Consider the following 22386-nt stretch of genomic DNA (forward strand, 5'->3'; position numbering starts at 1 on the left):
GATAACGTTCATGGACCTTGGTGCTTTCAGAAAAGTGATCCCAGCAGGTCTGGCAGCTCAAGAAGAATTTGTCTGGGTCTCTGGGCCTTATATCTGCTTCTGGGGGTGGGGAGGGAGGGTGTCTGCAGCTTGTGGCCCTTGGGCTGAACACTAGCATGATGATATAAGAGGGAACAGTGGGGGCCCTCCCTGCTACCCTTCACCCAGGGTAGCTCCAAATGCAGCCCAATAGAGGCCCAAAAATGCAGAAGGAAGCTGCCGGACAATCAGGTTTCCGCTTTATATCAGAAGGCCAGTGAAGCTGTCAGCGCCACCATGCTCTGTCGGCCTTGACGTGTCCTCCTATAGCAGCTGAGCGTGGCTCCTGTGCACCATTGCAGAATCTCATCCGCTTAGCAGAGTACGTGTAGTGAGGCTTTGGCGTTTGAACTCCTCCTTTCTTCAGAGGCAAGGCAGTGTGCCACACAGAGTACAAGCGTTTGGTGTTTTGTTACCCACTTAATACAAGTTTTATTGTATACAAATAAAAAATGCTTTGTATTGTCTTTGTGGCTTGATGGAGCACAGGCCCTGGACGATGGGGTCTAACTGGGTCATGCTTGCGGTGTCCCTGCCTGGCAAGGGAGACCAGGCCCTTGAGAGAAATGATCAGGATGGCTGCACGGACACAGGGGTTAAAGTTGTTGATTCCCGGAGCGCTTGGTGACCTTAAGCAGAAGGTGATGTGGCTCCTGTGTGTGTTTCCCCTCAGATGCCATCATCAGCGAGAGCTACCAGTACTTGAAGGGTTTCTTGAAAGACCTGGCCCCCGCTGATCGCAGCAGCCTTATCCAGGACTGGGATACAGCCGGACTGCTTTACCTCGATTATATCCGGGTCATTGAGATGCTGGCTCGGATTCAGCAGGTAATGCAGGTGAACGTTACGGTGCCGGTACGTGAAGATGCCATTGTACTTTAGCCTCTGCATTAACCCGTCCACCATTTCTGGGGCTTCAACCCTTTCCAACCACTCCTCTTGCAGTGGCAGCAGCTTTGGGGTCCCTTTTTGGATGCTGATGCTCCCGCCTCGATCTCACTCTACAGATCAAGGCAAAGTTTGTAGGGAACCTCCTTCCCCACCCCTAGCAGTATGCAGTGCAGGAGAAGACTGGGCCTGATCCTCTGAGCTGGGAAGCATTGGGAGGGAAAGAAACTAGTGATGCAAGGAAGGAAGGAGGGAGCTGTTAAAGAGCTACCAAAGATGATGAAGCCTGGGGTGGGAGGGTAGAGTGCTGGAAAGTTAGGAGGGACTGTAAAATTCTGGTGGGGTCGGGGGAGAGGGAATATTGATGGCCTTATGACTCAAACGGGCCTCTTGCGTTTGGCCCTGCTTTGTAAATGTTCAGAGGCAGTGAATTCCTGGATGTTATCTAATAAATTAGTGTGAAATCTCCATAAAGCTGAGGCTGTATTGGGCAGGTTGCTGTATTTTGCAAGTTGGAAACTTTATTTTACCCCTTTGTTGACTAACTTGACTCGAGCAGGAGCTAAGGCTGCTTTTTGTAAGCTCTGCTTGGCGCAGCAATTCAAATACTTTTAGCTGGGTCAGACTGGAGAGTGATGCAGTCCCAGATCTTCATTACAAGCACTGCTGCTTGTGCAGAACGCGGCAGCCTGGGTTATCATTGGTACAAGGCGCCACAGCAGGATCTCTCCTGACTTAAGGGGCCCGTGCCTCGGCGGATTCAGTTCTCGCCATCGGGGGCGGCCATGTCACTTCCTTCTTCTCAGGAAGCTAGACTGCAAGAGGCGTGGAGTAGAGCCGTCCCCGTTATGAGTCCCTGTGAAGAGAGTAGAGAGTCCGTTTTCTCAGGCTGTTAATTTTGATAGTAAATAATTTTTCTGGTTTCCTTTCTATACGTTTTTCTAAAGGCTGCTGGGGCTTTAACTCTATTTAACTGTTACTGCTTTTTGTTTCTATGATCTCACTACTTGTGTATGTTTTGTTTTTATTATGTGCTCCACTAAGAACAATTGTTTTGGAAAAGTAATTTAGGTATTAAAATAGGGGGAAACGCATCCAGTACTTGTGTTCTTGGTGCCAGAATCCCAGATCTGGTTCTTATTGAGCTGGAAGAGAAAGGAATTAGTGGGCCATTTCTGGTATTCGCTCCATCACATGGGAGCAGCTGCCAGATATGACTTTCAGGATGTGCAAATGATGTACATTAACCTGAATATTAATTGTGGATAATCTGAATCTGCTCTCAGACTTCCCTAAAGCACTATTGGTTGCTGATCCATGGGTGGTATATATGGGACTTGCAGGATTGCCATTATACAGGCAACTCAGGAATAGGAAAAGGGAGGGGAGCCTTGGCCTTTCCTGTCAGCGAGGTGGTGAGGGCATCTGGATCAGGAACCATTGGTGGTAGGGGCTTGTAGACTTCCTCCTTCAGTGGCTTTTATCTCCCACCATTTTATTGTCTGCTATAGAGAGAAATCCTGAGCATAGTTGCTGTCTTCCTGTTTGAGCAGACGATGCATGTGGAGGAAACTTTCCAGGATATTAACTTGTTTTGCGGGGTTTTTCCTTTCAGGAGGATTGTTCGGGGTACGAGATGGAGAGGCTACATACCAAAGTGACATCCCTCTGCAGTCGGATAGAGCAGATAGAGTGCCACAATGCCAAGGACCGTCTGGCTCAGTCCGGTAAGGCTTCAGCTGCTGAAGTGGAGCAGTGGCCTGCAAACCAGGGTTCACTTCCTGCTGCTTGTCCTGCAACCTTGGGCATGTCACTTAACCCTCCGTTGCCTCAGGTATATCCCTCTGGGGATAGAGAAATGCCCACAGTTCCTGAATGTAATCTTCTTTCCTGTACATACTCGGATCATTCCAGACCAGCAGATGGAGTCAGAGAACAAATCCTTCGGGCACTGCCACATATCCAAGAGCGCCCCCTGCAGTCCCTCGGTATCGCTCTGACTCCAGCAGATGGTAGAGGTGCAAACCTGCAGTCTAGGGTTTAGATTAGCTGAGCTGAGAGTCTGCTCCGTGAGGTGTGTTACCCACTGTTCCTGAATGTAATCTTCTTTGAAGTGCCTAAAAGGCACAACATATATCAAATTTAAAAACTAAAACACAGTTCCCTGTACATACCCGGATCAGTCCAGACACCTGGGTTTTGCCTCCCCTCCAGCAGATGGAGACAGTTTTTCAAAACAACCCTGGCATATATACCAAGGTAACACCCACAGTCCCTCAGTCTTACTCTGACTCCAGCAGATGGCAGAGGTGCAAAACCCACAGTCTCTTCTGATTTAAAAAAAAAAAAAAAGTTAGGAATAGTTAGGTAATTAGGGGCTTCTTTTAATTGTTTTCAAAAAAAATAAAAGACAAGAAGAAGGCATGTCTGTCTCCCAGGGGGTTGGTAGGTCCTGAGGGGACCATCCTCCCAGGTCGAGGCAGCTGCTAAGAGGGTCAAGGGCCCTGTCTTGGTGAAGTAGCAGCACTGGGGTGATACCGGGGAGCCCGGCTCACTCACCCCAGCAGGAGCCGGAGCTGTCCAGAACCAAGGACAGCGTGGGGGCAGGTTTGCGCCTACAAAAAAATAAACAAATAAATAAATAATAAAAAAAATTAATTAGTGAATCTTTGCTGCGCTGACTCTCCGGTTACCCCCCCCCCCCCCCCCTTCTGACCTGCGTCGCTGTCTTTTCTTTTTTTTTCCCGCGTTGTTTGTGGCGAGTTGTGCCCTTCGTTTTTCTGGGCTCGATCATGCCCTGAGGCTAGACTTGCCGCGCATGCGGCTCCTCGCGCGGCCGTCTCTCGCACGAAGGCCTCTGCACACCCTGCTCGCAGGGCGGTGAAGGACCCTCCTTCCTCCGCGGGAAGACCATATTCGCGCTCCACTGCTGACCATGCGGTCCAGGACGGGTCGGCCCGAGTCAGCTGCGCCATTCCTGATCAGCGCGGGAATGGCAGCCATTTTAGGATTGCTGCAGGCAATGGCGTGGAATGCGGGGGGGGGGTGGAGATTTTATCCCCTGCGCTGTCTCCACAGCTCAGTCCTTCAGGAGAGGGCGTCCGTACGGCTCCAGATGCTTCTTTAAATGAGGATAGCCCTGAGGGGGCTACGGATTCCTCCTCTGACTCCTCCTTTTCATCTGAATGTGTGCTTCTGATGCACAAGGCTTTTAAAGCCAAGAAGACTGGGAGACGGCAAGCTGCGGGAAAGCTTTTGTTCCCACCGTCCCACAAGAGGTCCCGACAGCGCTCCGGATCCAAAGGGCAGCGGTGACTAAGGCCTCACAGTGAGATACTGCCTGTCCATTGCTCGGTACCCATTGTCTACCATGTGCCAAACGTGGGAGCCAGACTCTCGCTCTTCTTCGAGGAATGGACAAAATTAATGTTGGACCAGTGGTAAGTCAAGGTTACACTTGAGATTTTATATGGGTCCTCGGGACAAGTTCCTGATCTCTCCTTGCGGGTACCAAGAAAAACGGGAGGCAGTTCAAGGAACACTCCAGCACCTGCTGGCCTTGGGGGCTATAACGCCGGTTCCTTCTGCAGATCTACGCAGGGGACGCTTCTCCATTTACTTCATAGTCCTGAAAAAGGAAGGAATGTTCCACCCAATCTTAGATCTCAAAAAAGTCAACCGATGTCTTCGGGTACCGCGTTTCCGGATGGAGACTCTTCGGTCCGTCATCGCCTCTGTACAGCAAGACAAATTCCTGGTGTCCCTGGATCTCACGGAGGCGTATCTCCACATCGGCATCCGGTCGTCTCATCAGAGATTTCTGAGATTCTGCATACTTTCAGTTTCGGGCTCTGCCCTTTGGGCTCGCCACTGCTCCAAGGACGTTCACCAAGGTTGATGGTGGTGGTTGCAGCGCAACTCCGGAGGGAAGACTTGCTGGTGCACCCCTACCTAGATGATTGGCTGATTCGGGCGAAGTCCGAGGCTTTGTGTCACACAGCTATCCGCAGGGTGCTTCAGCTCTTGAGATCCCTCGGTTGGGTGGTCAACCTTGCCAAGAGTCATCTTGTTCCCTCGCAGTCTCTGGAGTTCCTGGGAGCTCGGTTCAACACGGCACAGGGGAGAGTATTCCTCACCGCAGAGCGGATAGTCAAGCTTCAGGGACAGGTGAGGGATCTGATGTCCATGCAGATGCCCAGGGTGAAAGATTACTTGAGTCTTGGGGTCCATGACATCCACCCTGGAATTGGTGCCCTGGGCCCTCGCTCATATGCATCCGTTACAATCAGCATTCCTGTCCCGCTGGAACCCGGTGTCTGAACAGTTCCATCTTCCGCTTCTGGACTCCGTGAGATGCAGTCTCGTCTGGTGACTTGTCTCCGAACATCTGGAGCATGAAGTACCCCTGGTAATGCCCGACTGGACAGCCGTCACCACAGATGCCAGTCTCTCCGGCTGGGAAGCGGTTTGTCTGGGGAAGTCAGCACAGGGGCAATGATCTCGAACAATCTGTGGTCAATCAACCGTTTGGAAACCAGGGCCGTAGCTCTGGCCTTGGAGGCCTTCCTCCTGCTCCTTCGGGGGAAGTCGGTCCGGGTATTGTCTGACAATGCAACCACGGTGGCCTATAACAATCGCCAAGGAGGAACCAGGAGTCGTCCAGTGGCGACGGAGGCTCGTCTATTAATAGACTGGGCGGAACTGTATCTCGTCAGCATTGCGGCTTCTCACATTGCTGGGGTAGACAACATGCAGGCAGACTTCCTCAGCCGCCACCATCTTGATCCCGGAGAATGGGAGTTGGCCGACGAAGCCTTTCAGCTCATCTGCGACTGGTGGGGCACACCGAGCATGGATCTGATGGCAACATTTCAGAATGCCAAGGCTCTGCAGTTCTACAGTCAGCGCAGAGAGACAGGGGCTGAGGGGGTCGATGCCTTGGTACTTACCTGGCTGGCGGACATCTTACTGTATGTGTTTCCTCCTTGGCCGCTGATCGGCAAAGTGCTCAGAAGAATAGAGCTCCATCCGGCAGAGGTGATTCTGGTAGCTCTGGAATGGCCAAAGCGCCCCTGGTTTGCGGATCTGCTCAATCTGTCCACCACGGCTCCCCTGCGGTTTTGGAAGTCCGCAGCTCTTCTTCATCAAGGTCCCGTCTGTTTGGAAGAGGCGGATTGCTTTTGTCTCGCTGCTTGGCTTTTGAAAAGCAACGCTTAAAAAATAAGGGTTACTCTAATGCGGTGGTGGCCACACTGCTGAGGTCGAGAAAACAGTCTACTTCCTTGGCTTATGTTAGAGTCTGGAAAGTTTTCAAAGCTTGGTGTTTGGATCGCGAGGTGGATCCTACGAGGACGTCAGTCTCTGACATCCTAGCTTTCCTGCAAGCCGGTCTTTCTAAAGGTCTTTCCTGTAGTTCTCTCCGTGTACAGATTGTGGTGCTCGGTTATCTCCGAGGGAAGGTCCAGGGGGTTGCATTGGCCTTGCACCCGGATGTGGCACGTTTCCTAAGGGGGGCTAAGCACTTATGCCCTCCGCTTCGCCACCCGTGTCCTTCCTGGAACCTCAATTTGGTACTTTCGTCCTTGTGTGCGCCACCTTTTGAGCCTATAAAGCGGACGACGCTAAAGGATCTTACGCTGTGGTATTTTTTTGTGGCGATTTCTTCAGCGCGTTGTCGTGCCGGGAACCCTTCTTGAGATTTCTGATTCATGGGTGTCCTTACGAACGGTCCCCTCCTTTCTCCCAAAGGTGGTGTCTTCCTTTCACTTGAATCAATCGATCGAACTTCCCCCCCTCCTCCGATGTGGATCGCTCAGATCCGATGGCCAAGGATTTACAGAAGCTGGATGTCCACAGGGCTCTGCTCCGGTATCTGGAGGTTACGAATCCTTTTCGGGTATCAGACCATCTCTTTATTTTGTGGAATGGTCCACGTAAAGGTGGGATGGCCTCCAAGACTACAATAGCTCGTTGGCTGAAGGAGGCCATCAATTCCGTGTATTTACTGTGTGGTAAGACAGTACCGGTGGGGCTTCACGCTCATTCTACGCGTTCCCAGGCCACTTCTTGGGTGGAATGTCACCAGGTTTCACCCCAGGAGATTTGCAGGGCGGCTACTTGGAAATCTTTGCACAATTTTGCAAGGCATTACAGATTGGATGTGCGAGCTTCGGAGGCTGGGGGATTTGGAGAAGGGATGCTTCGTGCGGGCCTCTCCGGCTCCCACCCTCTGTGAGTTGGCTCTGGTACATCCCAGGTTTCTGGACGGATCCGGGTATGTACATGGAAAGGAAAATTAGTTTCTTACCTGATAATTTTCGTTCCTGTAGTACCACGGATCAGTCCAGAGCCCCGCCCTATAGCTGTGTGCACTTAAGTAACGGAGAGTCCGCTCGTATAAAGTTTTTGTGTCTGCTTATTTACCATGCATTCTCACCTGTTCTATTGATTCTGCCAGTTCTGTTCCCAGTTGGGGCTTTCAATGAACCTTAAGTTAGCTGTTGAACTGGGTTTTATTCCATTCTGCTTTGACATTACGTAAGACTGAGGGACTGTGGGTGGCACCTTGGTATATATGCCAGGGTTGTTTTGAAAAACTTCTCTGTCTCCATCTGCTGGAGGGGAGGCAAAACCCAGGTGTCTGGACTGATCCGTGTTACTACAGGAACGAAAATTATCAGGTAAGAAACTAATTTTCCTCTAGTTAGCTCTGCCACAAACCAGAGCAAGGGAACAACGTTCTGTATATGATAGAATCCATTGCCAAGCAGAAATTGGCCTGGGCTAGCTAGCATTTAATTATCCATGTAGCCTAGAGAGCTAAAACAGATCTTTGAATTGTCTCTCTACTTACTGGGGACATTTCCAGAGCATGTCGGATAATGCAGGAAAATAACAAAGTAGTGTATTCTCCGAGGATAAGCAGGATGGTATTCCTCATACATGGGTGAGATCATCATCAAATGGAGCCCCTATGCGGAAGACTTAAGTCAAAATTTCTAGAACTTTCACTAGCACACTGAGCATGCCCAGCATGCCCTATACCACACAGTCACGTGGGGTCCTCTCCAGTCTATTTTTTCACAGAACTGTAAGCCTTACGGTGCGAGTGAGCTCACTTTGGCTGGGTTTTAGCCTTGTGGAAAATATCCTTCAGTAAAAGGTGGCTGACTGGTAGGTTATATGTTACAGAATACACAACACACTTACTTACAAGTATAGAAGTTTACTTATAAGTCTGAGGAATAAGCTATAAAAGCATACAAGATTAGAGATTTTGAAGAATATACACAAATACTTCCCCTCACAGTTTCCAATGTGAGTCTGATATACCGTGTTTTTCGCTCCATAAGACGCACCTAGGATTCTGAGGGGGAAAACGAAAAAAAAAATAAATTTGTGCTAAACCGGCTCTGTCCCCGGGCGTCTGCGCATCTTATGGAGCAAATTAGATGAGTGCATAACATTTTTTTTTCTCCCCATTTTGTTTTCAGGTCTGGGGAGGGCCATTTCGGTTCACTCTCCAGATCAGAAAACTTTTCTTTCTGTGGGAACTCCCCTCCAAAAAAAAAAAAAAACAACCCATCCAAACCCTTTAAATTAATAACACCCCCCCCCCCCCCCAAAACATGCCTAAAGTCCCCGGTGGGTCCAACGGGGGTCCGGGAGCGATCTCCTGGACCGCAGCCCCAGTGACATAGTAAGGGCAAAGGGCCATCGGCGCCATTTTGATTACTGGCAGCTGACGGCCCAAGTCCAGGAGATCACTCCCGGACCCCCGCTGGACCCACCAGGGACTTTTGGCAGGTCTTGGGGGGGGGGGGGGGGGTCAGGAGGGTGAGGGGTTGTAGTAGATTAGTTTGGCAGGTCTTGGGTGTAGGGGGGGTTTGTTAGGTTTTTTTTTTTTATATTCGCTCTATAAGGTGCACAGACATTGTCCCCCCACTTTTGGGGGGAAAAAAAAAGTCTCTCTTATGGAGCGAAAAATACGGTATCTGGAAATACAGAAACACAGAACTGGGAAACCCAGCAATGGCTCATCAGGCACTTCATTAACCACTGTAAGAACTTAAAAACATAAGAAATTGCCATACTGAGTCAGACCAAGGGTCCATCAAGCCCAGCATCCTGTTTTCAATCCAGGCTACAAGTACAAGGCAGGTACCCAAACACTAAGTAGATCCCATGCTACTGATGCCAGTAATAGTAGAGACCATTCCCTAAGTCATCTTCATTAATGGAGAAATTACATACCTGATAATTTCGTTTTCCTTAGTATAGACAGATGGACTCAGGACCAATGGGTATAGTGTGCTCCTGATAACAGTTGGAGACGGAATCAGATTTCAATCTGACTTCAGCACTAGTACATATACCCCTGCAGGAAGCTCTGCTCTTCAGTATTCTCTTTGAAAAGCAATTGTGATTTGCTGATTAATTTGGTTAACTTTGGTTAACTTGAATAACTTGATTAACCTGAACTGGTTGATGTGGGTTATAGCTGGAGACCGCCAGTGCACTCAACCGAGAAACGCCGACACCCGGTAACAATGGCTGTCCTAATTAGAGGAAAGCGTGGCTTACCATTGTTTGTCTTGCTCTCGGGGATTGTCACCCGAGGTTCCGTGTTTGGCGTCCATCTGTCTATACTAAGAAAAACGAAATTATCTGGTAAGTAATTTCTCCATTTCCTAGCGTGTAGCAGATGGACTCAGGACCAATGGGATGTATAAAAGTTACTCCCGAACTGGGTGGGAGGCTGCCCTTGGTCCACTTAGTACTGCCCTTGCGGATGCTGTGTCCTCCTGAGCCTGAACATCCAGGCAATAGAACCTGGCAAAGGTGTGAATGGAGGACCATGTCGCTGCCCGACAGATCTCGGCTGGTGACAGCATCTTGGTTTCCGCCCAGGACACTGCCTGGTCTCTAGTGGAATGGGCTTTGATTTGTAGAGGTGGAAGCTTGCCTGCCTCTACATAGTCTCCTTGATTACTTTTTATCCAGTGGGCTATGGTTGCCTGCGAGGCCGCTTCCCCTTGTTTCTTCCCGCAGTGAAGGACAAGTAGGTGGTCCATCTTTCGTACGGATTCCGACCTCTCCAGGTATTGGACTAGGATTCTGCTGAAGTTAAGATGTCGAAGACGGCGAGATTCTTCCAAGTCCTTATGTTCGTCTGGAGATGGCAGAGAAATGGTTTGGTTTAGATGGAAGTGAGCAACCACTTTTTGGGAGGAAGGAGGGGACCGTGCATAGCTGTATGGATCCCAGTGTGAACCTGAGGAACGGTTCTCAGCAGGATAGTGCTTGGAGTTCGGAGATGCGACGGGCCGAACATATTGCCACTAGGCATGCAGCCTTCAAGGTTAGGAGTCATAGGGACAGACCACGGAGAGGTCTGAAGGAGGCTCCCGCTAGGAAGTCTAGTACTAGATTGAGGTTCCATAGGGGTACCGGCCACTTTAAGCACGAGCCAACAGAATGCAAAGTTACCGTCGCCAATGGCTCCAGCAGCCAAGAAACATAAGCACCTTTCTCTCTGTGCTGTTTGTCATATTAGGCCTTCACGGTCTGACCTGGATTCCAACTTATGTCAGCACTGTGAGGAAGCCCAGGGAGAGTTGGCCTCCCTGGACTTTGCTAAGCCCAGCAACTCCTGTTTAGAGAATGGGTTAGCAACAGCCTTAACTTGGAAGCACTCCTGATAAGTACACCTGTGACTGGGTCATCCATGGGAGTGGGAAACTCAACAGCACCTACCCCAGTACCTCTTGGGCTAGGCATGGTCCTGTCTGCCTTCTTTTGGGTGGAAATTTTCCAGGGCCTTCCAGTCTTCGTACAGGCGCAGTCTGCTACCTCACTTGCCCTTCTCCGGACGGAACCTCAGCTGGTAAGCCCTCCCTCTCCCAGTTCTATTGGCAGACCTCGATGCATGCCTCGTCTCACCAAAGGTATCCCTGGCAGGGACACGGATGACACGGACAAAGAGGAGGATATAGATTCCTTGAAAGATGGGGAAATTCCCCCTGGCTTAGAACCGTATCGAATCATGTTATGCTTTTTCCATAGAGATGAATTGCTGGCCCTGTTTTCCCAGACCCTGAAGATGCTGTGAGTTCCTGGGGCAGACTCTGATGGAACCAAAGAAGAATCCCATTCTTATTTCCCTACGGAAAGCCCCTCTCTACTTTTCAGTACTAGAAGCCGTCAAGGAGTTGATTGACCTGGAATGGGATGCCCCAGAAGCAAGTTTTAAAGGGGGGGCGAGGGTTAGAAGCTCCATACTCACTGTATCCTGCAGTGAGAGCGTTTGCATATCCCTAAAGTGGATTCGCTAGTCTGTGTTGTCTCTAAGCAAACAACTATCCCAGTGGAGGGAGGAGCAGCCTTAAAGGAAGCGCATGATAGATGGAGTCCATCCTTAAACAGGCCTTTGTCACAGTAGCAATTTCCTTATAGATTGCTGCTTGTGCCCTGGTAGGTAGTTCGTGCTTGCTCCTCTCTCAGGAGGTGGATGACTCGGGTGAATTCCAGAGTAGTTATGGAACCCGCCACTGCCTTTTTAGCTGACATGAGCTCTGATCTAATCCGTACTTTGGCCAGAGGTGTGGCCTCAGTTATGGCAGCCAGAAGACAGCTATGGCAGCAGAATTGGTCAGCAGACGCAACCTCAAAGGCAAATCTTACAAAAATGTCCTTTAAAGGATCACTCCTTTTCGGAAGCGAATGGGAAAAGCTGGCCAGTAAATGGGGCGAATCTCCAGTTCCCTGGCTACCAGAATATGAGAAAGCAGTTACAGCGCCCCCTCGCCTATCAGGGATCGATCCAGGGGTTGCCAACGCTTTTGCCCTTACAGAAACTTGACATTTCAGAGGTTCAGCCCTTTGGGAGGTCTCAGTCCTTTCATAGTCAACAGCCCAAGGAGGGGCAGGCTCTGCTTCAGATTTGTTCTGAACCCCCCAGTGAAATTTTGCCGAACCACCCTTGGAACGAGGAGATAGGGGGTCGACTGTTCCTGTTCGACCAGCAGTGGGTTGAGGTCACTTCAGACAAATGGGTACTGGAGGTTAGGTGAGAAAGATATGCACTGGAATTTCACATTACTCCTTGGGACATGTTAATGATCTCTCCTTGCCACTCCCAGCACAAGAGGCAGGCAGTGGAGTCAACCTTGATAAGTCTCCTCAATTTGGTTGAACCAGGCCAAGTCTGTGGAAGAGAGTCTCCAGGTGACCAACAGGGTAACCTCCTTGCTTCAGGAACTTGGCTGGGTCATAAACCTGGACAAAAGCAGTTTCAAGCCCTCCCAGTCCTTGGAATGTCTAGGAGTCCGGTTTGACACCAAGCAGGGCAAGGTCTTCCTTCCAACCACGCAGATAAGGAAGTTGATGTCCTAAGTGCGTCAATAGTTGATCACGATATGCCCAGTGGTGTAGAGCTATCTCCAAGTTCTCGGTTTGATGGCAACCCTGGAAATAGTGCCGTGGGCGAAGGCACACATGCGACCACGTCAGCGCTCACTATGGTCACGTTGGAACTTGCAATCTCAAGGCTATTCGATTCGCCTCCAGTTACCGATGATGCTATGTTCTTGGCTCCAGTGGTGGCTGCAGGAAGCTTATCTGAGCAGGGTTGTACCCCTATCATCCTCGAACTGGCTGGTCCTCAACTGACCCAAGCTTCCGGGGCTGGGAGCTCACTTTCAGGGACTAACGGCCCAGGGACGTTGGACTGAGGAAGAGGTCCACTGGAACATCAACCGCCTAGAAGCCCAGGCAGTCAGATTGGCCTGTCTACAATTCAGCCACAGACTCCAGGGTCAAGCAGTCCGTGTAATGTATGACAATGCAACGATGGTAGCTTGCATCAACCGCCAGGGTGGAACCAAGAGCCAGCAGGTGTCACAGGAGATAAATCTCCTTACGGAATGGGCGGAAATACAGCTACAGGTGATCTCAGCCACCCACATCGCAGGAAAAGACAATATCAGAGCAGACTTTCTAAGCAGGGGAGAGTCTGGATCCAGGAGAGTGGGCATTGTTAGCCAAAGCCTTTCCCATCCATCAACCTGCTGGCCACATCCCACAATGCGAAGATTCCCCAATTCTTCAGTCGCAGAAGAGATCAGTGGTGCCTGGGGACAGACACTCTAGGTTAGACCTGGCCAGAAGAAATATTGCTATATGCCTTCCCTCCGTCGCCCATGCTGGGCAGGGTCATTCACAGAATCGCGTAGCCTGGGGGATTAGTCCTACTTATAGCTTCAGATTGGCCCAGGCATTTGTGATATGTGGAGTCTGCTGGCAGAGACACACCCCTCCCACCACACAGGGGCCTGCTTCAGCAGGGACCAATCTTTCATGAGGATCTGATTCAATTGTCTTACGGTCTGGCCCTTGAGGGGGCTCGCCTGATGAAGCGAGGATATTTGCGGCAGTAATTGCCACCTTACTCCACACTTGGAAGTTCTCTATGTCCCTAGCGTATGTGCAGGTCTGGAAAGTATTTGAGCCATGGTGCGATGAACATGATGTCCCTCTCAGGTGGTCAAAATCCCATTTATTCTGGATTTTTTTGCAGGACGGTTTGAATAAAGGTTTGACCCTTAACTCCTACCAGGTAGTGGTGCGCTCATGTTTCAGGGTCAGGGTCTTTTGCTTCCCTGGGGTCCAGCGGTGAACTTGGCCTGGGCGATCGGTGCTGAAGCCCGTCGGGGTAAGGCCTCTTGTTCCGCTCGCCCCGCTCGGGCTCCTGCGCCGATCGCCGGCCCTTCTCTGCAGAAGCTCTCCAGCAGCTTACCTACCTGTAAGGCCGCGAACATCCGCCCTCTTCGGCCTCGACCCGGGCCACGAGCCCTCGCTTCCGCCGGCCTAGACCCGAGCCGCGAGACCTCGCCCGGAACCGCCATCACAAAAAAGAAACGCCCACGAAAACATCGCGGAGGTGACGACAGAGGCGCGACCGACCGGCGGGGTATTTAAACCACCACCCTCCTCGGCGTCGCGCGCAAGAAGGAGCGCGACAAAGGGGCCTGCCCCTTTGTTTCGCCCCTTCGGTTCGCCTCTCGCTATCCCCGAGCATTACCCCACCAGCACCATACCAGTGCTAACACAGCGCTCTTCCTGCAACATCCATCCAGCGCTCTTCCTGCAACATCCATCCAGCGCTCTTCCTGCAACATCCATCCAACGCTCTTCCTGCAACAACCATCTAGCGCTCATCCTGCAACATCCTGCAACAACCACCCAGCGTTCATCCTGCAACATCCTGCAACTTCCATCTAGCGCTCATCCTGCAACATCCTGCAACAACCACCCAGCATTCATCCTGCAACATCCTGCAACTTCCATCTAGTGCTCATCCTGCAACATCCTGCAACAACCACCCAGCGCTCATCCTGCAACGTCCATCCAGCAACATCCTGCAACGTCCATCCAGCGCTCTTCCTGCAACGTCCATCCAGCGCTCTTCCTGCAACGTCCATCCAGCGCTCTTCCTGCAACGTCCATCCAGCGCTCATCCTGCAACGTCTATCCAGCGCTCATCCTGCAACGTCCATCCAGCGCTCTTCCTGCAACAACCATCCAGCGCTCATCCAGCACTCTTCCTGCAACAACCATCCAGCGCTCATCCAGCACTCTTCCTGCAACAACCATCCAGCGCTCATCCTGCAACAACCACCCAGCGCTCTTCCTGCAACGTCCATCCAGCGCTCATCCTGCAACAACCACCCAGCGCTCATCCTGCAACGTCCATCCAGCGCTCTTCCTGCAACAACCATCCAGCGCTCTTCCTGCAACGTCCATCCAGCGCTCATCCTGCAACAACCATCCAGCGCTCATCCTGCAACAACCATCCAGCGCTCATCCTGCAACATCCATCCAGCGCTCATCCTGCAACATCCATCCAGCGCTCATCCTGCAACATCCATCCAGCGCTCATCCTGCAACAACCATCCAGCGCTCTTCCTGCAACATCCATCCAGCGCTCATCCTGCAACATCCATCCAGCGCTCATCCTGCAACAACCATCCAGCGCTTATCCTGCAACATCCATCCAGCGCTTATCCTGCAACATCCATCCAGCGCTTATCCTGCAACAACCATCCAGCGCTTATCCTGCAACAACCATCCAGCGCTCATCCTGCAACGTCCACCCAGCGCTCTTCCTGCAAGCAACCACCCAGCGAACCTTCCAAAATGCTTTCAGCTCTTCCAATACCAACTTTGCAACACCACCTCCTACCTAAAAGACCATCTGCCAGACAAGCCCTTCACTACAACTTAAAAACACTCACCCCTATTCTGATTGCACCAATCACCCAGCTTTTAGGCCTCACCCTCTTTTCACTCTCACTCTTCAATGCACAATCCCTAACAAAAAAATCCCTAATTTTCAATGATTACCTCACCGACGCCAAGCCAGATATTTGCGCAGTAACCGAAACATGGCTCAAGCCCTCAGATACAGCTTTAATAAACCAACTCCCTACGCTGACCTATGACTTCTTCTCACTCCCGAGACTGAAAAAAAGAGGAGGTGGAATCCTTCTGGCTACCAAAAAAAAGCCTTAACTTCACCCAACACCCATTCAGTTCTAATACAAAACTGGAAGTCGGTTTCTTCACATCACAACATCTTCAAATCCTTCTTGTCTACCCCCCCCAGGGCTCCTAGAATCCGATGTCTCCCCCATCCTTGAAATCACCACTACGCTCATCAACCTGGATTCTCCAGCAATCATCTTAGGAGATTTCAACCTGCACATAGACAATCCTTCACCATCTAACAGCTGCGTAACCCTCCTCACAGCCCTGTCAGCAATGGGATTCCAACAATTAGTCAACGAACCCACACACAAAGCGGGTCACACTCTGGACTTGATTTTTCATCAACAAAGGCATTACGACTACATCCAATTTGAAGAACAAAAAGGTTCCATGGTCGGATCACACTCTCATCTCTACCTCCTTCGCTCTGAAAGAAACCAACACTCCTAATATCCCCTCACCTTCATTCCAATACAGGAGGCGATGCTCCCCCGAAGACCTTAACAACCAGTTGGATTCACAGCTCCCTCTACTAGATCTCACCGACCCGAACACTGCCATTCGTTCCTGGAACAACATAACAGAAAATATAGCTAACAAGCTCTGCCCTTCAACTATAAAAAAAATCTCACACCAATGCCTCCAACAGACAACCTTGGTTCACCAATGAACTTAGAAAACTAAAACAAAGCTTAAGAAAGAAAGAAGCGACTTGGCGTAAAACCCCTTGTGACATCACCATTTCTTCATACAAATCCACACTATACCAGTACAAAGCCCTCACCTCAAAATCAAAAAAAGATTATTTTGCATCTAAGATTCACAACCTGGTCTTTGATGCTAAAGCTCTCTTCGCTTATGTCTCCAGCCTCACTCAAACCATACCGCGAGAAATCCCCGGCGACATAGCACAGTCTAAAGCTGATGAACTAGCTCAGTTCTTCCAAAATAAAATCAACAATCTTTTAATTCAACTGCCTTCCAATACTGCTGACGTCCTCCCAACATATCAACACCCGACCTTCAAAAACTCCAGCCTAAACACTTTTGAGCCCGTCTCATCCACTGAGATACAAGCCATCTTGAGAAGAATGAAACCTTCGTCTCACCCTGCAGACCACATCCCCACCAAACTACTTCTATCTATTCCAGACACAATAACCACATCATTGACAAACATCATCAATTGCTCTCTAGCCCAAGGATTCTTCCCAGATGATCTCAAAATGGCCTCAATCTCACCACTCCTAAAGAAACCCAACCTTGACCCGAAGGACCCTAACAACTTCCGCCCCATAGCTAACCTTCCATTCATCGCCAAGATCATGGAAAAACTAGTCAACTCTCAACTTTCAAACTACATCGAAGTCAACAATCTCCTCCTCTCCCCACAACACGGATTCCGAAAAAATCGAGGCACAGAATCCCTCCTTATATCTTTGACAGACCATATCCTACTGGGCCTTGACAAAGGAAACTCATTCCTACTGATCTTGCTAGACCTCTCCGCAGCGTTCGACACGGTCAACCACGCCATCCTCCTAAACCAGATGTCGTCCATAGGAATCAGCGGCACCGTCCTCTCCTGGTTTAAAACCTTTCTCAACAATAGAGGTTACAAAGTCAAACTCCAAAACAAGGAATCCTCTAGATTTGACTCTGCCATAGGAGTCCCACAAGGCTCGTCATTATCTCCGACTCTATTCAATATCTACCTTCTTCCTCTCTGCCAACTTCTCACCGACCTCAATCTAAAGTTTTTCCTATACGCAGACGATATTCAAATCATCATCCCTATCAAAGACACTTACTCTAATACTCTTGACTACTGGGAATCATGCCACCAAAAAATCAAACTACTACTCAACAGCCTACACCTCATCTTAAATTCCTCCAAGACTGAAATCCTACTCATCTCTCCTGAGAACAACACCTCCAACAGTACTCTTCCTACCAATCTGCCTACCACACAAGCTAGAGACCTAGGAGTAATAATAGACAACCGGCTAAACCTCAAGGCACACATCAACAAAACAACCAAAGACTGCTTCTATAAACTCCAGGTCCTGAAAAGGATAAGACCTCTTTTCCACGCTCAAGACTTTAGAACGATCATCCAAGCAGTCATTTTTTCGAAACTAGACTATTGCAATTCCCTATTGCTAGGTCTACCTTCATCCTACTCCAAACCTCTACAGATGGTTCAAAATTCAGCAGCCCGAATCTTGACAGGCGCAAGGAAAAGAGACCACATATCCCCCGACCTGAAAGAGCTTCACTGGTTACCCGTATACTTCCGCATCATGTATAAAGCCATAACTATCACCTACAAAACTATACACCAACTCACCACCCTCGATCTTCAATTCCCTCTCCAAGCACATAATTCTACCAGACCTACCAGAGATGCTTACAGAGGCTCCCTCCAAGTTCCCCCAGCGAAAACGACCAGACACGTTACCATAAGAGATCGCGCCACCTCCACAGCTGGCCCTCTTCTGTGGAATTCCATTCCTACAGACCTCAGACAGGAGCCCTGCCTCCTAACTTTTAGGAAAAAACTTAAGACTTGGTTATTCAAGCAAGCTTTTCCGGACACAACCCAATGACACAATCCAATGACTCCTAAAACACCATGCCTCCTGTATATAACATTTATTTTGTATACTATACTTAAATTGTATATTATTTAACCATTTCTATTCTCTCCTATCTTCTTCCCTCTCCAAGTTAGGCTACCCTTGTTAAATGTAACCTTCGATCACCATAGTTCTAGTTTCCTATGCATATAATGCACTCCTGTTTTATGTAAACCAGCAAGATATGTTCTCATGATTGCCGGTATATAAAAATTCTAAATAAATAAAATAAAAAAAGGTGAATGGAACCCGTCTGTTGGCTCATCCAGACGTAGCCCGTCTTTGTGAAAGGGATGAAGCACCTCCAGCCCACCCCTAAGGTGGCCGGTTCCCTTGTGGAATCTTAATCTAGTATTGAAAATTTTGGCAGAGCCCTTCTTTCGGCCGCTGCGCAGTCTTTTCTTGCATTAATTAAACTTGAAAACACTTTCTGGTGGCTATATGCTCGGCACGTCCCATCTCTGAACTGCAGGCATTGTTGTGTCAGGAATCGTTCCTCTGGATGACTCCAGGAGTGTTACAGCTTCATACTGTTTCATCCTCCTTGTCCAAGGTATTCTCAGTTTCATTTGACAGTCCATTTTGTTGCCATCCTTAGATAAGCACAAGGACATGGAAGAATACCACATCCTCCATTTAAATGTCAGACTTTTGGTGCAGTATCTGAAAGTTTCAGAACCTGTCCGAAAGACGGACTACCTGTTTGTCCTTCGGTGGAAGGAAGCAGAGCAAACCAGCTTCGCGGGCTACTACAGCTCACTGGATTAAGGATGTGGTCACAGGAGCCTATGTGGAGGCAGGAAAGCCATTACCTTCTCAGGTTAAAGCTCATTCCACCAGGGCTCAGGCAGTCTTATGGGCCGAAGCTAAGCTACTGTCTCCTGTTGATATCTGCCAAGCAGCGATGTGGTCGTCCTTGCACACCTTCTCCAGGTTCTGTCGCCTGGACGTACGGGCCCGAGAAGACGCAGCCTCCATTTATTTTATACATTTTTATATACCGACATTAGATCAGAGGTGTCACATCGGTTTACAGATAACGTAAAGGAAATAAGCGGGGGGGGGGAGGGGGGTGCGCTTATTTCTTACAGAGAAACCCATTGGTCCTGAGTCCCATCTGGCTACACACTAGGAAATGGAGAAATGACTTACCTGATGATTTTGTTTTCCTTAGTGTAGACAGATGGACTCAACATCCCACCCATGGCTGCCCAAAAACAGTGCCAAGGATTCACCCATGGAGTGGATATTGATTCCAAGAGATTATGGGTAAACAGTCATCCAGTCCTTAGATCAGGGCATCTGTATTCTTACTGGGGTTCAGTGTTTATGATTGGTTGAATACGGTTATGGTTATCCATTTTTAATCATTTATAATCAAGTTTTTAATTAGTATGTCCACAGTGGCTTTTGAAGAAAATACTAAAGGGCTGAGGTCACTGCAGGGGTGTATTTAGGATGACATCAGCTTTGAAATCTGACTGTCTCCATCTGCTGGCAGGGGAGCATAACCTGTTGGTCCTGAGTCCATCTCTCTACACTAAAGAAAATGAAATTATCAGATAAGTAATTTCTCCATCTGTCTTTTAACCAGTTTGTAATCCATGAAAGGACATCACCTCCTATCTCAAGACTTTTTAGTTTTCTTAGAAACCTCTCATCAGGGACTTTATCAAACATCTTCTGAAAATCCAAATACACTACATCTACTGGTTCACCTTTATCCACATGTTGATTAACCCCTTCAAAAAAATGAAGCAGATTTGTTAGGCAAGACTGCCCATGAGTAAATCCATGTTGACTGTGTTCCATTAAACCATGTCTTTCTATTTGCTCTACGATTTTGATCTTGAGAATAGTTTCCACTATTTTTCCCGGCACTGAAGTCAGGCTCACTGGTCTATAGTTTCCTGGATCGCCCCTGGAGCCCTTTTTAAATATTGGGGTTACATTGGCCACCCTCCAGTCTTCAGGTACAATGGATGATTTTAATGATAGGTTACAAAGTTTAACTAATAGATCTGAAATTTCATTTTTAAGCTCCTTCAGAACCCTGGGATGCTTACCCATGCGGTCCAGGTGACTTGCTACTCTTTAGTTTGTCAATATTACCCTACTACAGCTTCCAGTTTCACCATGATTTGTTTCAGTTCATCTGAATCATCACCCTTGAAAACCATCTCCGGAACAGGTATCTCCCCAGCATCCTCATTAGTAAACACAGAAGCAAAGAATTAATTTAGTCTTTCTGCAATGGCCTTATCTTCCCTAAGTGCCCCTTTAAACCCTTGGTCCAACTGACTCACTCACAGGTTTCTTGCTTCGGATATATTTTCAAAAGATTTCGAGTTTTTGCCTCTACAGCCAACTTCATTTCAAATTCTTTCTTAGCCTCCTTATCAGTGTTAACTTGACAATGCTTATGCTTTTTCCTATTTTCTTCAGATAGATCCTTCTTTCAATTTTTGAAGGAGTTTTTGTTTTTGGCTAAAACAGTTTTCACCTCACTTTTTAACCATGGTGGTAATCGTTTTGCCGTCCTTCCACCTTTAATGCATGGAATACATCTGTGCTTCTAAGATTGTATTTTTAAACAGTCAACACCTTATACTTTTAATCTTTGCAGCCACTCCTTTCATTTTTTTCTATTTTCCTCATTTTATCAGTTTCCCTTTTGAAGATGTAGTTTTGAGCTATAGATTTACATATTGTCCCCCTCCCAGTCATTACTTCAGATTTGATCGTTATGATCACTATTGCCAAGTAGCCCCACCACCGTTACCTCTCTCACCAAATCCTATGCTCAACTGAGAATTAGCTCCCCCTGTCGGTTCTTGAATCAATTGCTTCATGACACAGTCGTTCCTGTTCATACCCAGATCAGTCCAGATAAGTGGGTTTATGCATCCCTACCAGCAGATGGAGGCAGAAAACAAAAAACTTTGAGGCACTGCTACATAACCAAGAGTGCCACCTGCAGTCCTTCAGTATTTCTCTGTCTCAGCAGATGGTTGGCAGCTTCGAAGGATGTCGAGGATCAGAAGCTGAAGATCCTGTTGAAGAGGCTGTTTAAGGTCTCAGCCCTGAGCCTGAGGGCTACAGTCTGCGCCAGCCCTCAGGCTCAGGGCTGAGGGCTGGCGCAGACTGTAGCCCTCAGGAGGGCTGTCTCCTGCGCCAGCCCTCAGGGAGGCGCAGGAGACCACCGGAGGTACCCCTGCGGCTGCTGGCCAGGATGCTCTCCTGGAAGTGGGTGTGGCTTATGTGGATGCTCTCCATGATTTGCTTCACACTTCGGCTAGGAATATGGTGTCCACGTGGGCATGCGAAGGCTTCTGTGACTATGCAGTTGGTCAGCGGATGTTTGGTAGAAGACGCAACTTGTTGATTTTCCCTTTTAAGGGACAGTTATTGTTTGGTGAGGACCTGAAGAAGCTGATGAAGCGTCTGACAGACTCTAAGGGGAATAGGTTGCCTGAGGATAAGAAGGGCACTAAAAACACCTTTCCGTCTCACTCTTGCTACCATGAGATGAGATTTCATGCCAGCAGAAGTTCGTCCAGTTCTTCACAGAAGCAGGGCTCAGGACAGCAGCAGTCCTTTTGGGGGATCTGTAGACCAGCCAGAGAGGGTTCTGGACAGAATGTGGAGGTGCCAAGCCTGCCCAACGAAGGCAGGCTGGTCCTCTCCTCCCTCTTGGCTGTCAGAGTAAGATTGTCCCATTTTTTTTTATGAGGAGTGGACCAGAATTACCTCTGATCAGTGGGTGCTAGAAATAATGAGAGGGCTACGCGTTAGAATTTTCTCGACCTGTCAAGGAGGCCTTCATAGTGTCCCGTTGCGCTTCGCCTGCCAAGAGAGCAGCGGTGCATGACACTCTACTACGCCTGCAGTGATTGGAAACCATTCTCCCAGTGCCGCTCAGTGAGCACGGTCAGGGAAGGTATTCCTTGTACTTCATGGTTCCCAAGAAGAAGGCCTCGTTTCAGCCCATTCTGGTTCTTCAAAGTGTCAATGTGTTATTGCGGGTCCCACATTTTCGGATGGAGACGTTGCGAACAGTGATTTCGGCGGTGCGCAATGGGGAGTTCCTGGCCTCTCTCGATCTGATGGAGACATATCTCCATATTCCCATCAGGGTGGATCATCAGATTTCTGTGATTCACTGTGGTAGGAGAGCATTTTCAGTTTCAAGCCCTACCCTTCGGATTGGCTACGGTGCCAAGAACGTTCACAA

At 49.0% G+C, this 22386-nt stretch overlaps 1 protein-coding gene across 5 annotated transcripts in view; it reads left to right on the forward strand.

The window, feature by feature from the left end:
• NUP98 (nucleoporin 98) overlaps positions 1-22386 on the forward strand; it is a 435464-nt gene that overhangs the window by 403596 nt on the left and 9482 nt on the right. For all 5 annotated transcript variants that reach the window (XM_029601961.1, XM_029601960.1, XM_029601962.1 and 2 more), the window contains 2 exons: positions 752-906; positions 2582-2693. In XM_029601961.1, coding sequence (XP_029457821.1) covers positions 752-906; positions 2582-2693 — 267 coding nt within the window. The remainder of the gene's footprint in view (positions 1-751; positions 907-2581; positions 2694-22386) is intronic.

This window comes from Rhinatrema bivittatum, chromosome 5, assembly GCF_901001135.1.
Source record: "Rhinatrema bivittatum chromosome 5, aRhiBiv1.1, whole genome shotgun sequence".
Classification (NCBI taxonomy): Eukaryota; Metazoa; Chordata; class Amphibia; order Gymnophiona; family Rhinatrematidae; genus Rhinatrema; species Rhinatrema bivittatum.